This window comes from Saccoglossus kowalevskii, chromosome 6 (genome assembly GCF_978046115.1).
Source record: "Saccoglossus kowalevskii chromosome 6, keSacKowa6.1, whole genome shotgun sequence".
NCBI lineage: Eukaryota > Metazoa > Hemichordata > Enteropneusta > Harrimaniidae > Saccoglossus > Saccoglossus kowalevskii.
The window spans coordinates 119,580-136,220 of NC_140646.1; the positions used below are offsets into that span (position 1 = coordinate 119,580).

The 16,641-nt window shown below is 35.4% G+C and overlaps 1 protein-coding gene across 1 annotated transcript in view; it reads right to left on the minus strand.

The window, feature by feature from the left end:
- Positions 1-16,641, minus strand: part of LOC100368327 (agmatinase, mitochondrial-like) — a 47,445-nt gene that overhangs the window by 22,706 nt on the left and 8,098 nt on the right. The window contains exons 2-4 of the mRNA XM_085500720.1: positions 6,643-6,768; positions 5,539-5,726; positions 5,018-5,212 (exon numbers count right to left, since the gene is read on the minus strand). Coding sequence (XP_085356846.1) covers positions 5,018-5,212; positions 5,539-5,726; positions 6,643-6,768 — 509 coding nt within the window. The remainder of the gene's footprint in view (positions 1-5,017; positions 5,213-5,538; positions 5,727-6,642; positions 6,769-16,641) is intronic.

Genomic DNA, 16,641 nt, shown 5'->3' on the forward strand with positions numbered 1-16,641 from the left:
TTGATCATCACATTTGAATAAAACTTGGTACATAAATGCTCTAGGACAATAGACTGTCTTATTAAGGGACAACATGAAAAGTTCAATGTAGGTCAAAACCCCCCACCCCTAAACTAAAGCAAATAAGTTTCGATCTTTTGACGTCGTCCCTAATTTTGGGTTAAAATCTGTTCATATTAATTTTCTAATTAGCATAATAATTAATAATTTTTTGGTTCTAATCATATTTCAATGAAACTTGGTACATTGTGCAGACCTTATTAGTTTTACACTTAAATCTGTTCATATTAGTTACCTTATTTGCATAATTAGTTTTCTGCGTTTTCATCAATATCTCAAGTTCAAGTAATTTTGTGTCTCCAATACTCTCAGCACACGGAAGTTCTTTCTAAGCTTTCTTTGATTTATCATATGTTGTGTATATGCAGCTGCAGCCTTTGGCTCCATGTCTAGCCCATGTTGGCAAGCTTTTGGTACATATTTTGACCTGCTGTATCCCATGATTTTTTTTATGATATTATCAGGGGGTGTTGTCTGCTGCCAACTCATATTACCTATGACTGAAGCAGTAATTCTGGCACATCTATGTTCAAACCATTTTTCATTTTCGGACTGCCCCCTGTTTTTAAGTTCAATGTTCAACACTTTTTCATTGTCAAGCTTTTGTTTGTCAATGAATGATTTACAAGATATCTGGAATTGTTCGTTCGTCTTTCTCGTACAGCAGGTGAGGATGGTACTGCAGGTTGTAGTTTGTCTTGCACAGATGTAGAAAGTGTATCGGAATTACTACTACTACTACTATTACTTGGTGAATCTAGGTAAGTGTCAGTGTTTGCTGGTTTATCAATAGATTTTTAAAACAGATTCACTCGATGAGCACTCCATCAAGAATTCCATGCCGTACACCAGTTCAGAACAAAGGATCACTAGATAACAGTGATCTAGCTGCCACATTGACTCAAATGTTCAAGTCAATACAACAAATCGACAGAAACTATTGTGATATCATAAAATATAACCATATAACGCAAGAACTTACTGACAAACTGAAGAATGTAGAAGACAGTCTATCACACCAATCCAGAGAAATTCAAAAGATCAATCAACACTTAGAAAGCAGAAAGAAATCAAATAATGGATCAACTACTGTACACCAAATCAAATCTCCTGTGAAAACCAATAACAAAGAAGACATGACCATTCTAATGAAGAAAATAGAGAAGTTTGAGAACTGCATGATGGCTGTAGAAAAGTCTGTACAAAATAACACAAAGACATTAACAACTGTAGCTGTAGCACAAGAGTTAACCAAATCAAGTATCCAGAAACAGCAAAATCAATTCACCAAACTACTACAAGACAGTACATTCATACAACAACAGCTGAAAAACAAAGAAGAAGAGATAGAAGTGCTGGAAGAAAAAAATAGAAACTTGCAACAAATAATAACGGAGACACAACCAATTACACAACAAGATTTTCAATCCCACAATCCATTCAATATCCTGTCATCAGAGAACACTACAAACCTATTCTTAAACAAAGAATCTGAAGAGAATGGAGGAAACTTCGAAACCATAACATATCAAAATAAGTATAGAGAAAGAGACACCCAAACATTAATAATTGGGGACTCAGTATTGAAGAATGTAGACTGTAGACGTATTTACAAAAATACCTACATTAAAACTCTACGTGGACGCAAAATAAAAGACATCGATGAATTCATTCAGGAAAATACAGAAAATGGGATACAGAACATAGTCTTGCATGTAGGCACTAATAATATCTCAGATGGCTGCAGCATTGAATCTGTTATGTAAGATTACAACACTATGATTGAAAACATCAAACAAAAGTATCCCTCTATAAAAATATGCATTTCATCGATTATCTATAGAAAGAATGACCCAGCTGTCAATCACACTATTGCTAACATCAACAAGAAGCTGAGGAATATTGACAACACCACATACATTGATAACAGCAACATTGAAAGTGATGTACACCTAGTAGATACAGTACATCTAACTGATAAAGGCACAGCAACATTAGTGAAGAATATTAAAGATATTATTGGACCACTCATTGGGGTAAACAGATCATATAGAAAGGGTCGACACTTCAAAACCTACAACCAGAGGAATACAGGGAATCAGTATAAAAACAAAAACAACATGCCATACCCAACAAGAGGAAACCCATATCAGTCTCCAATGACTCACTTAGCAGGTATGCCATTCCATTTTGACTGGGCAAGTATATATGGTCAAAGACCAAACTGCAACTGATGATGGACATGACAACAAACAAGAAAACAAATCATTCTTCAGCTACAAGAAAAAGAAAAATTTACCAGAAAAATGCACTATCACTGTCATACTGGAACATACAAAATGTGAAAAGAAAACTTGACGATGGTGACTTTATAAAAAACATAACATGCCATGATATCATCGGTCTCGGTGAGACATGGTTGAATAACAATTCTCACAGTTCCCTTTCAATACCAGGATACTATACCTTTTCAGTTACTAGGAACAACCAACAGGGAGGAGGAATATCTATACTGGTAAAACAAGGAATAATAATTAAAAAGAACATTTTTTGATGATATACTATGGTGTAAACTTAAAAAAAAACATATATCTTTGTTTCATTTACAATCCTCCTTCAAATTCAAAACACTGCCGAACTGACTTTTTTGATTACTTGGAAGCAGATATTTGTAATTATTCTTAATGTGGAGATATTATAATACTTGGAGACTTTAATAGTAGGACAGGGAATATGACTGACTTTGTAAATACTGATGGCGATTCATTCATGCCTACCCCACACTGTTATACAAATGATGATACCATATTACAACGTAGTAACAGAGACACACTTATAAATACACACGGTAAATCACTATTGGAACTATGTAAGAGCACTGGCATTTGAATCCTAAATGGAAGAATTCCTGGTGACTCGTGTGGTAACTTCACATGTTATCATTACAATGGCAATAGCACAGTAGATTATGCCTTAGCTTCATCAAACTTGCTCTGTAATTTTAAATATTTCCAAGTTCATAATTTTACCATCCTGTCAGATCACTGCCAGATATCATGTTTATTTACATTAGAAAAATTCATCAATCAAGAAAATTAATTCAAAATATAACAAAAATAACCTCCCTAAGAGTTGGATCTGGGACAAACTGTCTATCTTTGATTATTATGAAAACTTATCATCTGAAAAAGCTCAAAATTTAATTAAAACTTTCTTAGACAACAAATATAACTTGGATAACGATGGAATACATGATGCAGTACTGAATTTCAACTCAATTATTGGTGATGTAGCTGATCAAACCTTTAAAAAGAACAAAATCAAACATCAAAACAAAACGAAAACAAAAACATAAGAAAGTGGTTTGACAAAGATTGTAGAACCCATAAGAAAGACTTGATTTATTGTGCTAAACTGATTAGCAAACAAATTAGCTTTCCCACTAAATTTGGAACGCACATAGGGTAGTAACAACATATAGAGTGACAAACCCCACCACCCCACAACCCCCCACCCCCCGGTGTTAACCCCACTGCTACACTTCAAAATACCAGTGCCAGGAGAACAGACACTGAGCACCTTCCCCACTGAATACTGGTGTAATAGGGGCAAATGCACTCATCCAATTGCACATGTGCTCATGTATTTTTAGAGCCTTCTTGTAGGAAACTCCATCCAAAAACTGTGGTTGTAGCATGAGTTAACAGAGAAAATATCGTAAATAGCTTTGATTAAACTTTGTTGTTTTCATGGCATGATTTTCTTCCTGGGTTGTAAGATGACAATGTTGGTTTAGCAGTGGCTGGACGCGATTTATTTCGTCTTGTATCAATACTATCATTTTGCAGGGGGTGAATTCCTTTCTCGGCTTGTCCCATATACATGCAACATCTGTGCCGACCTGTGTTGCACGATCTTTGTGGCATGACTCAAAATCCTGGATACTGAATAGTTGTAGCGCCACACAGTGTTTGCAAGAACCATGTTCTCTATTATATTTTCAATGGAAATTATTTTTAGTTACAATCATTAAAGCGATTATTAATAACATTTATTTCAAGTCACGTCGACGAGGAGCGGGAATGTAACATATGTCATGGTGACGCTTGTAGTTGCGTTTAGTTCTTAATAAAAAAAATGACTTGTGCAACGCAATTACAGCCACCGGAAATTATTTCTGAACTTGTTTTAACCAGAAACCAGCATTGGTAAGGTTTTTTTTTTTTGGGTGTTTCTCGAACACACTCAGCCATGATGTAAATAACTTCAGTTTCTTTAACATGGTGAAGCTTGACGGAAACAATATGTCCATCTTTGTACATAAGAAAACCATTGTCATATCGATATTCTTTTAACCTGGACGGTGTCCAGTCACATCGATGTATTAAGTAAGCAAATATATCTGCAGATGACATGTTCTAATGTCAGGGTAGATTCCATGTCCTGAACTGTACGGCGATGCTTGCTCGAGGTTTTGCGATCGTCAGGCTCTAAAGGGCGAACTTTTAACTCATTTGCAAGTTCCACGAGTTCGCCCCCACACGGCGGAACCTTGAAATGCATGTGTAAATTAGCTGCCATTGAGAACTCGAAAATTGGGAATTACCTACAGACTATGACTATTAGCCTTGCATTTGACAGCTAAATGAGTTTCTAAAATGTATAAATTTACAGCACATGCAGTAATAATATACTGATAGTACAAATTGTTTACCACTGAAAATAGTGTCATGATGAAAATGGCAATTAATTGTTATCCAAATATTTAGTACGAGAGAAGGTTTGCCTAAACCATGCTTCAAAACAAGTGAATTGGCTGCCCTGCCGATTGAATTCGTGTCCTGTATTTCATTGTCTTTTAGCAGTTTTATCTGTCCTGCACTTATTTTGTCCAGCTTGTGTGCAATATAGGAAATAAGACATGTTGATTAGTTTTCAAATAATTAACTACACTTACTGGTACTTTCCAATCACCACCCGGCAGCGCAGCATGGCCTCGTAAACCAATAGTTATAACTTTGTTGCAATCCAGTAAGCCTTCCTCAACAGATCTTAAAAACGGTGTACCATGTGCAACATCTTTACCCATCATAGTACCTAAAGTGTCTGGATGAGCATCAATATGAACCATACCAACTGCACCATGTTTCTCCTAAAGGTAAAAAAAGAAAGACATTTAAATTAGCAGTAGTTACCACTGAGGGCATTACATTAAAACTGAACTGAGGGCCAACAACCGATGCTGCAGCTGTTTTCATTTTTAGGTGTATATTTGCAGTATGCCAACTGTTATCATAATATATGACTTCATAATATTTTAACTTATTTCGATTGAAATCTGTAAATAAGATTTATGAGTGTTGTAATCTGTTCTCTGCATATTTTATACCTTGTACACCTTTTTTGTTACATTGTAGCTGTGTTAAAGTGACAAAATAAATAAATAAATCCTCTTTAACTGCCGACCTTTGACCTTACCTTGATGGCCTGTAACACTGGATAAGAAAGTGTATGATCTCCGCCCATAGTAAGAGGCACACAATTATATGGTAACACTTTGGTTCTATAAAATTCACGGATGTCGTTACAAGCTTGTTTCAAATCATACAAATTCAGATTAATGTCACCAATGTCTGCTATCTGTAATGATTCAAATGGAGCTGCACCTACAGAAGCGGATACAATACAAGATAATGCAAAATTTATATTATAGATTGGCTCAATCTGTTTGAAATAGAATCTTAGTTTGGTTTTTAAATATTGAAATTTAATTATGTATTTTTTTTATTTTAATTAATTTATTAGATATTTACTGGTAGTCTTTTTTAAATGTTGGGTACTCTCAGTGACGGTTAAAGTAATAGAGAATAAAATGTGGGTACCAGTAATAAAAAACAACAAAACATTACAATATAAAAATTAAATAACATCAGAATGATATCACTGTGCTATACCATAGGCAATGTCCCTTATCAGTTATTATTTTCATCTGTCACTGTAACGCCATCAGTTACAACATGCTGTAATTTTGTGGTATTGCAGAGGGTATTTTTATTCTACCATAGTAGGAAACGTGAATTCCAAATATGGAACGATTAAGCGTCCTCTAATAATAACAACAAAATTGGCTACCACCAGGGTTTGGCCGGACTCCACAGAAAGATGTTCGCTAAATCGTTTCTAAACGTTTTGGATTTCAGCATTCCCATGATGTATCCCTGGGAGGAAAAGATGTATAACAATAAGGTTGTTACGAGAATACTGCAAAGTATGCAGTCAGACAGTACGTGGTCGAATAGACCTCCGCTGTACTGTCTTTGTGCATAATTTGCAGTATCCTCGTAATAACCTCATATACTCAGTTTAAATTATTAATATTTGGTTCAGATAATCACAGACTGTTATCAGTAACAGGCTGTCAATTGAGCACAGATTAAAAAAGAAATCATGATATTCATTGAAATTGTTATCTATTATTATTATTATGCTGGATCATTATTATGAGTGCTTGATGGTCAGGTAGGTAAAGAAATTGAAAATTGTGTTTATAAGACGTACATACATACATACATACATACATACCTGTAGAACAATTAAAAGCTCCGATAATGGAGGACTCATTGCGAATTTGACGAGGACCATGGCGTGTACCAGACCGAAAAGATGTGCCTATATCCAAAGGAATTCCAACAAAACAAACGTCCAAACCTAGATATATAGGTAAATTGTAAAATTAAAATATAATGATAGCTTGATTGATCAATTATTTTCTTAATCAGCCACAGTTCAGGATATACAAATACAACAAAATGTTATATATTAAATTATTACAAAATAAATCAATAGAGTAATTAATAATTCAACATACGTTTGCCAAAGAACATATTAATTGAAACGTTTTGGATAAATCGAAGGGCTGCAGTTGTGCATTGCTTCCTGTCTGATATAGCACCCACAGTAATGTATCTATAGTAAAATATATTGTTTGTTTACAAAATATTCAAACATTCAATGGCCACTGTGTACTCTCTGTTTACCAGTATGACAGCTAAGTAATCCTTTTTTCCATATTCAAACACAAAATTATGTCCATTAGGTCCAGTATGAACAGAAATTATTGGAAAAAAAAATATGTTAACATTGAAGAGGTTAAGCTGGAGGATTGTGTGAAAAAAAAATGTGGGTAAGAGAAATAACTTACATGACAAAAAATTAAACGGCAGCAGTTGTCGTGCTGCGCACATGTGACATATGTTTGTTGATGAACATTCATTTTCCCACAATCCAATGCGCTCTTCTAATGGAAATCACAAGTATGAAGTTTGACCTGGGCGTGACTTGCACTAATTACCGCCGATGACTCTTTCAATACCTTCCAATCGCCTAAAAAATACCTAATTAAAGCTTGGTAACATCTCAGTTTGTAATCGTTGAACAGTCAAAGTCGCCATCTTGTTCATATGAGACCCATATATCTGATATATATTATGCGTGGCACAACCAAAGCCGCCATCTTGTTTATACAAGACCCATATATCTGATATATATTATGCCTGGCACAACCAAAGTCGCCATCTTGTTTATATGAGACCCATATATCTGATATATATATTATGCGTGGCACAACCAAAGCCACCATCTTGTTTATATGAGACCCATATATCTGATACATATATTATGCGTGGCACAACCAAAGCCACCATCTTGTTTATATGAGACCCATATATCTGATACATATATTATGCGTGACACAACCAAAGCCACCATCTTGTTTATATGAGACCCATATATCTGATATATATTATGCGTGACACAACCAAAGCCGCCATCTTGTTTATATGAGACCCATATATCTGATATATATTATGCGTGGCACAACCAAAGTCGCCATCTTGTTTATATGAGACCCATATATCTGATATATATATTATGCGTGGCACAACCAAAGTCACCATCTTGTTTATATGAGACCCATATATCTGATATATATTATGCGTGGCACAACCAAAGTCACCATCTTGTTTATATGAGACCCATATATCTGATATATATATTATGCGTGGCACAACCAAAGTCACCATCTTGTTTATATGAGACCCATATATCTGATACATATATTATGCGTGGCACAACCAAAGTCGCCATCTTGTTTATATGAGACCCATATATCTGATGTATATTATGCGTGACACAACCAAAGTCACCATCTTGTTTATATGAGACCCATATATCTGATATATATATTATGCGTGGCACAACCAAAGTCACCATCTTGTTTATATGAGACCCATATATCTGATATATATATTATGCGTGGCACAACCAAAGTCACCATCTTGTTTATATAAGACCCATATATCTGATACATATATTATGCGTGGCACAACCAAAGTCGCCATCTTGTTTATATGAGACCCATATATCTGATATATATTATGCGTGACACAACCAAAGTCACCATCTTGTTTATATGAGACCCATATATCTGATACATATATTATGCGTGGCACAACCAAAGTCGCCATCTTGTTTATATGAGACCCATATATCTGATATATATTATGCGTGGCACAACCAAAGTCGCCATCTTGTTTATACGAGTCCCATATATCTGATATATATATTATGCGTGGCACAACCAAAGCCACCATCTTGTTTATATGAGACCCATATATCTGATATATATTATGCATGACACAACCAAAGTCGCAATCTTGTTTATATGAGACCCATATATCTGATATATATTATGCGTGACACAACCAAAGTCACCATCTTGTTTATATGAGACCCATATATCTGATATATATTATGCGTGGCACAACCAAAGCCACCATCTTGTTTATATGAGACCCATATATCTGATATATATTATGCGTGGCACAACCAAAGCCACCATCTTGTTTATATGAGACCCATATATCTGATATATATATTATGCGTGACACAACCAAAGCCGCCATCTTGTTTATACAAGACCCATATATCTGATATATATTATGCCTGGCACAACCAAAGTCGCCATCTTGTTTATATGAGACCCATATATCTGATATATATTATGCGTGGCACAAGCAAAGTCGCCATCTTGTTTATACAAGACCCATATATCTGATATATATTATGCGTGGCACAACCAAAGTCGCCATCTTGTTTATATGAGACCCATATATCTGATATATATTATGCGTGGCACAACCAAAGTCGCCATCTTGTTTATATGAGACCCATATATCTGATATATATATTATGCGTGGCACAACCAAAGCCGCCATCTTGTTTATATGAGACCCATATATCTGATATATATTATGCGTGGCACAACCAAAGTCGCCATCTTGTTTATATGAGACCCATATATCTGATATATATATTATGCGTGACACAACCAAAGTAGCTATCTTGTTTATACGAGTCCCATATATCTGATATATATATTATGCGTGGCACAACCAAAGCCACCATCTTGTTTATATGAGACCCATATATCTGATATATATTATGCGTGGCACAACCAAAGCCACCATCTTGTTTATATGAGACCCATATATCTGATATATATTATGCCTGGCACAACCAAAGTCGCCATCTTGTTTATATGAGACCCATATATCTGATATATATTATGCGTGGCACAAGCAAAGTCGCCATCTTGTTTATATGAGACCCATATATCTGATATATATTATGCGTGGCACAACCAAAGTCGCCATCTTGTTTATATGAGACCCATATATCTGATATATATATTATGCGTGACACAACCAAAGTAGCTATCTTGTTTATACGAGTCCCATATATCTGATATATATATTATGCGTGGCACAACCAAAGCCACCATCTTGTTTATATGAGACCCATATATCTGATATATATTATGCGTGACACAACCAAAGCCGCCATCTTGTTTATATGAGACCCATATATCTGATATATATTATGCGTGGCACAACCAAAGTCGCCATCTTGTTTATATGAGACCCATATATCTGATATATATATTATGCGTGGCACAACCAAAGTCACCATCTTGTTTATATGAGACCCATATATCTGATATATATTATGCGTGGCACAACCAAAGTCACCATCTTGTTTATATGAGACCCATATATCTGATATATATATTATGCGTGGCACAACCAAAGTCACCATCTTGTTTATATGAGACCCATATATCTGATACATATATTATGCGTGGCACAACCAAAGTCGCCATCTTGTTTATATGAGACCCATATATCTGATATATATTATGCGTGACACAACCAAAGTCACCATCTTGTTTATATGAGACCCATATATCTGATACATATATTATGCGTGGCACAACCAAAGTCGCCATCTTGTTTATATGAGACCCATATATCTGATATATATTATGCGTGGCACAACCAAAGTCACCATCTTGATTACATGAGACCCATATATCTGATATATATATTATGCGTGACACAACCAAAGTCACCATCTTGTTTATATGAGACCCATATATCTGATATATATTATGCGTGGCACAACCAAAGTCGCAATCTTGTTTATATGAGACCCATATATCTGATACATATATTATGCGTGGCACAACCAAAGCCACCATCTTGTTTATATGAGACCCATATATCTGATATATATTATGCGTGACACAACCAAAGTCACCATCTTGTTTATATGAGACCCATATATCTGATATATATTATGCGTGACACAACCAAAGTCACCATCTTGTTTATATGAGACCCATATATCTGATATATATTATGCGTGGCACAACCAAAGCCACCATCTTGTTTATATGAGACCCATATATCTGATATATATATTATGCGTGGCACAACCAAAGCCACCATCTTGTTTATATGAGACCCATATATCTGATATATATTATGCGTGGCACAACCAAAGTCACCATCTTGTTTACATGAGACCCATATATCTGATATATATATTATGCGTGACACAACCAAAGTCACCATCTTGTTTATATGAGACCCATATATCTGATATATATTATGCGTGGCACAACCAAAGTCGCAATCTTGTTTATATGAGACCCATATATCTGATACATATATTATGCGTGGCACAACCAAAGCCACCATCTTGTTTATATGAGACCCATATATCTGATATATATTATGCGTGACACAACCAAAGTCACCATCTTGTTTATATGAGACCCATATATCTGATATATATTATGCGTGACACAACCAAAGTCGCCATCTTGTTCATATGAGACCCATATATCTGATACATATATTATGCGTGGCACAACCAAAGCCACCATCTTGTTTATATGAGACCCATATATCTGATATATATTATGCGTGACACAACCAAAGCCGCCATCTTGTTTATATGAGACCCATATATCTGATATATATTATGCGTGGCACAACCAAAGTCGCCATCTTGTTTATATGAGACCCATAAATCTGATATATATATATTATGCGTGACACAACCAAAGCCACCATCTTGTTTATATGAGACCCATATATCTGATACATATTATGCGTGACACAACCAAAGTCACCATCTTGTTTATATGAGACCCATATATCTGATATATATTATGCGTGACACAACCAAAGCCGCCATCTTGTTTATATGAGACCCATATATCTGATACATATTATGCGTGACACAACCAAAGCCACCATCTTGTTTATATGAGACCCATATATCTGATACATATATTATGCGTGGCACAACCAAAGTCACCATCTTGTTTATATGAGACCCATATATCTGATATATATTATGCGTGGCACAACCAAAGTCACCATCTTGTTTATATGAGACCCATATATCTGATATATATTATGCGTGACACAACCAAAGCCGCCATCTTGTTTATATGAGACCCATATATCTGATACATATATTATGCGTGGCACAACCAAAGCCACCATCTTGTTTATATGAGACCCATATATCTGATATATATTATGCGTGACACAACCAAAGTCACCATCTTGTTTATATGAGACCCATATATCTGATATATATTATGCGTGACACAACCAAAGCCGCCATCTTGTTTATATGAGACCCATATATCTGATACATATATTATGCGTGGCACAACCAAAGCCACCATCTTGTTTATATGAGACCCATATATCTGATACATATTATGCGTGACACAACCAAAGCCACCATCTTGTTTATATGAGACCCATATATCTGATATATATTATGCGTGACACAACCAAAGCCACCATCTTGTTTATATGAGACCCATATATCTGATATATATATTATGCGTGGCACAACCAAAGCCACCATCTTGTTTATATGAGACCCATATATCTGATATATATTATGCGTGGCACAACCAAAGTCACCATCTTGTTTACATGAGACCCATATATCTGATATATATTATGCGTGACACAACCAAAGTCACCATCTTGTTTATATGAGACCCATATATCTGATATATATTATGCGTGGCACAACCAAAGCCACCATCTTGTTTATATGAGACCCATATATCTGATATATATTATGCGTGACACAACCAAAGCCGCCATCTTGTTTATATGAGACCCATATATCTGATATATATATTATGCGTGACACAACCAAAGTCGCCATCTTGTTTATATGAGACCCATATATCTGATATATATTATGCGTGACACAACCAAAGCCGCCATCTTGTTTATATGAGACCCATATATCTGATATATATAATTCGTGACACAACCAAAGTCGCCATCTTGTTTATATGAGACCCATATATCTGATATATATTATGCGTGACACAACCAAAGCCGCCATCTTGTTTATATGAGACCCATATATCTGATATATATATTATGCGTGGCACAACCAAAGTCACCATCTTGTTTATATGAGACCCATATATCTGATATATATTATGCGTGACACAACCAAAGTCACCATCTTGTTTATATGAGACCCATATATCTGATATATATTATGCGTGGCACAACCAAAGTCGCAATCTTGTTTATATGAGACCCATATATCTGATACATATATTATGCGTGGCACAACCAAAGCCACCATCTTGTTTATATGAGACCCATATATCTGATATATATTATGCGTGACACAACCAAAGTCGCCATCTTGTTTATATGAGACCCATATATCTGATACATATTATGCGTGACACAACCAAAGTCGCAATCTTGTTTATATGAGACCCATATATCTGATATATATATTATGCGTGACACAACCAAAGCCACCATCTTGTTTATATGAGACCCATATATCTGATATATATTATGCGTGACACAACCAAAGCCACCATCTTGTTTATATGAGACCCATATATCTGATATATATTATGCGTGACACAACCAAAGCCGCCATCTTGTTTATATGAGACAAATATATCTGATACATATTATGCGTGACACAACCAAAGCCACCATCTTGTTTATATGAGACCCATATATCTGATATATATTATGCGTGACACAACCAAAGCCGCCATCTTGTTTATATGAGACCCATATATCTGATATATATTATGCGTGGCACAACCAAAGTCGCAATCTTGTTTATATGAGACCCATATATCTGATATATATATTATGCGTGGCACAACCAAAGTCACCATCTTGTTTATATGAGACCCATATATCTGATATATATTATGCGTGGCACAACCAAAGTCGCAATCTTGTTTATATGAGACCCATATATCTGATATATATATTATGCGTGGCACAACCAAAGTCACCATCTTGTTTATTCTTGTTTATATGAGACCCATATATCTGATACATATTATGCGTGACACAACCAAAGTCGCAATCTTGTTTATATGAGACCCATATATCTGATATATATATTATGCGTGGCACAACCAAAGTCACCATCTTGTTTATATGAGACCCATATATCTGATACATATTATGCGTGACACAACCAAAGTCACCATCTTGTTTATATGAGACCCATATATCTGATATATATATTATGCGTGACACAACCAAAGCCACCATCTTGTTTATATGAGACCCATATATCTGATATATATTATGCGTGGCACAACCAAAGTCACCATCTTGTTTATATGAGACCCATATATCTGATATATATTATGCGTGGCACAACCAAAGCCACCATCTTGTTTATATGAGACCCATATATCTGATATATATTATGCGTGGCACAACCAAAGCCACCATCTTGTTTATGAGACCCATATATCTGATACATATTATGCGTGACACAACCAAAGCCACCATCTTGTTTATATGAGACCCATATATCTGATATATATTATGCGTGGCACAACCAAAGTCACCATCTTGTTTATATGAGACCCATATATCTGATATATATTATGCGTGGCACAACCAAAGCCACCATCTTGTTTATATGAGACCCATATATCTGATATATATTATGCGTGACACAACCAAAGCCACCATCTTGTTAATATGAGACCCATATATATGATACATATATTATGCGTGGCACAACCAAAGTCGCCATCTTGTTTATATGAGACCCATATATCTGATATATATTATGCGTGACACAACCAAAGTCGCCATCTTGTTTATATGAGACCCATATATCTGATACATATTATGCGTGACACAACCAAAGCCACCATCTTGTTTATATGAGACCCATATATCTGATATATATTATGCATGACACAACCAAAGTCACCATCTTGTTTATATGAGACCCATATATCTGATATATATTATGCGTGACACAACCAAAGCCACCATCTTGTTTATATGAGACCCATATATCTGATATATATTATGCGTGACACAACCAAAGCCACCATCTTGTTTATATGAGACCCATATATCTGATATATATTATGCGTGACACAACCAAAGCCGCCATCTTGTTTATATGAGACCCATATATCTGATATATATTATGCGTGACACAACCAAAGTCACCATCTTGTTTATATGAGACCCATATATCTGATATATATTATGCGTGGCACAACCAAAGCCACCATCTTGTTTATATGAGACCCATATATCTGATACATATTATGCGTGACACAACCAAAGCCACCATCTTGTTTATATGAGACCCATATATCTGATATATATTATGCGTGGCACAACCAAAGCCACCATCTTGTTTATATGAGACCCATATATCTGATATATATTATGCGTGGCACAACCAAAGTCACCATCTTGTTTATATGAGACCCATATATCTGATATATATTATGCGTGGCACAACCAAAGTCACCATCTTGTTCATATGAGACCCATATATCTGATATATATTATGCGTGGCACAACCAAAGTCACCATCTTGTTTATATGAGACCCATATATCTGATACATATTATGCGTGACACAACCAAAGCCACCATCTTGTTTATATGAGACCCATATATCTGATATATATTATGCGTGGCACAACCAAAGCCACCATCTTGTTTATATGAGACCCATATATCTGATATATATATTATGCGTGACACAACCAAAGTCACCATCTTGTTTACATGAGACCCATATATCTGATATATATTATGCGTGACACAACCAAAGCCACCATCTTGTTTATATGAGACCCATATATCTGATATATATTATGCGTGGCACAACCAAAGTCACCATCTTGTTTACATGAGACCCATATATCTGATATATATTATGCGTGACACAACCAAAGCCACCATCTTGTTTATATGAGACCCATATATCTGATATATATTATGCGTGGCACAACCAAAGTCGCCATCTTGTTTATATGAGACCCATATATCTGATATATATTATGCGTGGCACAACCAAAGTCACCATCTTGTTTATATGAGACCCATATATCTGATATATATTATGCGTGGCACAACCAAAGCCACCATCTTGTTTATATGAGACCCATATATCTGATATATAGTATGCGTGGCACAACCAAAGCCACCATCTTGTTTATATGAGACCCATATATCTGATACATATATTATGCGTGGCACAACCAAAGCCACCATCTTGTTTATACAAGACCCATATATCTGATATATATTATGCGTGGCACAACCAAAGTCGCCATCTTGTTTATATGAGACCCATATATCTGATATATATTATGCGTGACACAACCAAAGCCACCATCTTGTTTATATGAGACCCATATATCTGATATATATTATGCGTGGCACAACCAAAGTCGCAATCTTGTTTATATGAGACCCATATATCTGATACATATATTATGCGTGGCACAACCAAAGCCACCATCTTGTTTATATGAGACCCATATATCTGATATATATTATGCGTGGCACAACCAAAGCCACCATCTTGTTTATATGAGACCCATATATCTGATATATATTATGCGTGGCACAACCAAAGTCACCATCTTGTTTATATGAGACCCATATATCTGATATATATTATGCGTGACACAACCAAAGCCACCATCTTGTTTATATGAGACCCATATATCTGATATATATTATGCGTGATACAACCAAAGCCACCATCTTGTTTATATGAGACCCATATATCTGATATATATTATGCGTGACACAACCAAAGCCACCATCTTGTTTATATGAGACCCATATATCTGATACATATATTATGC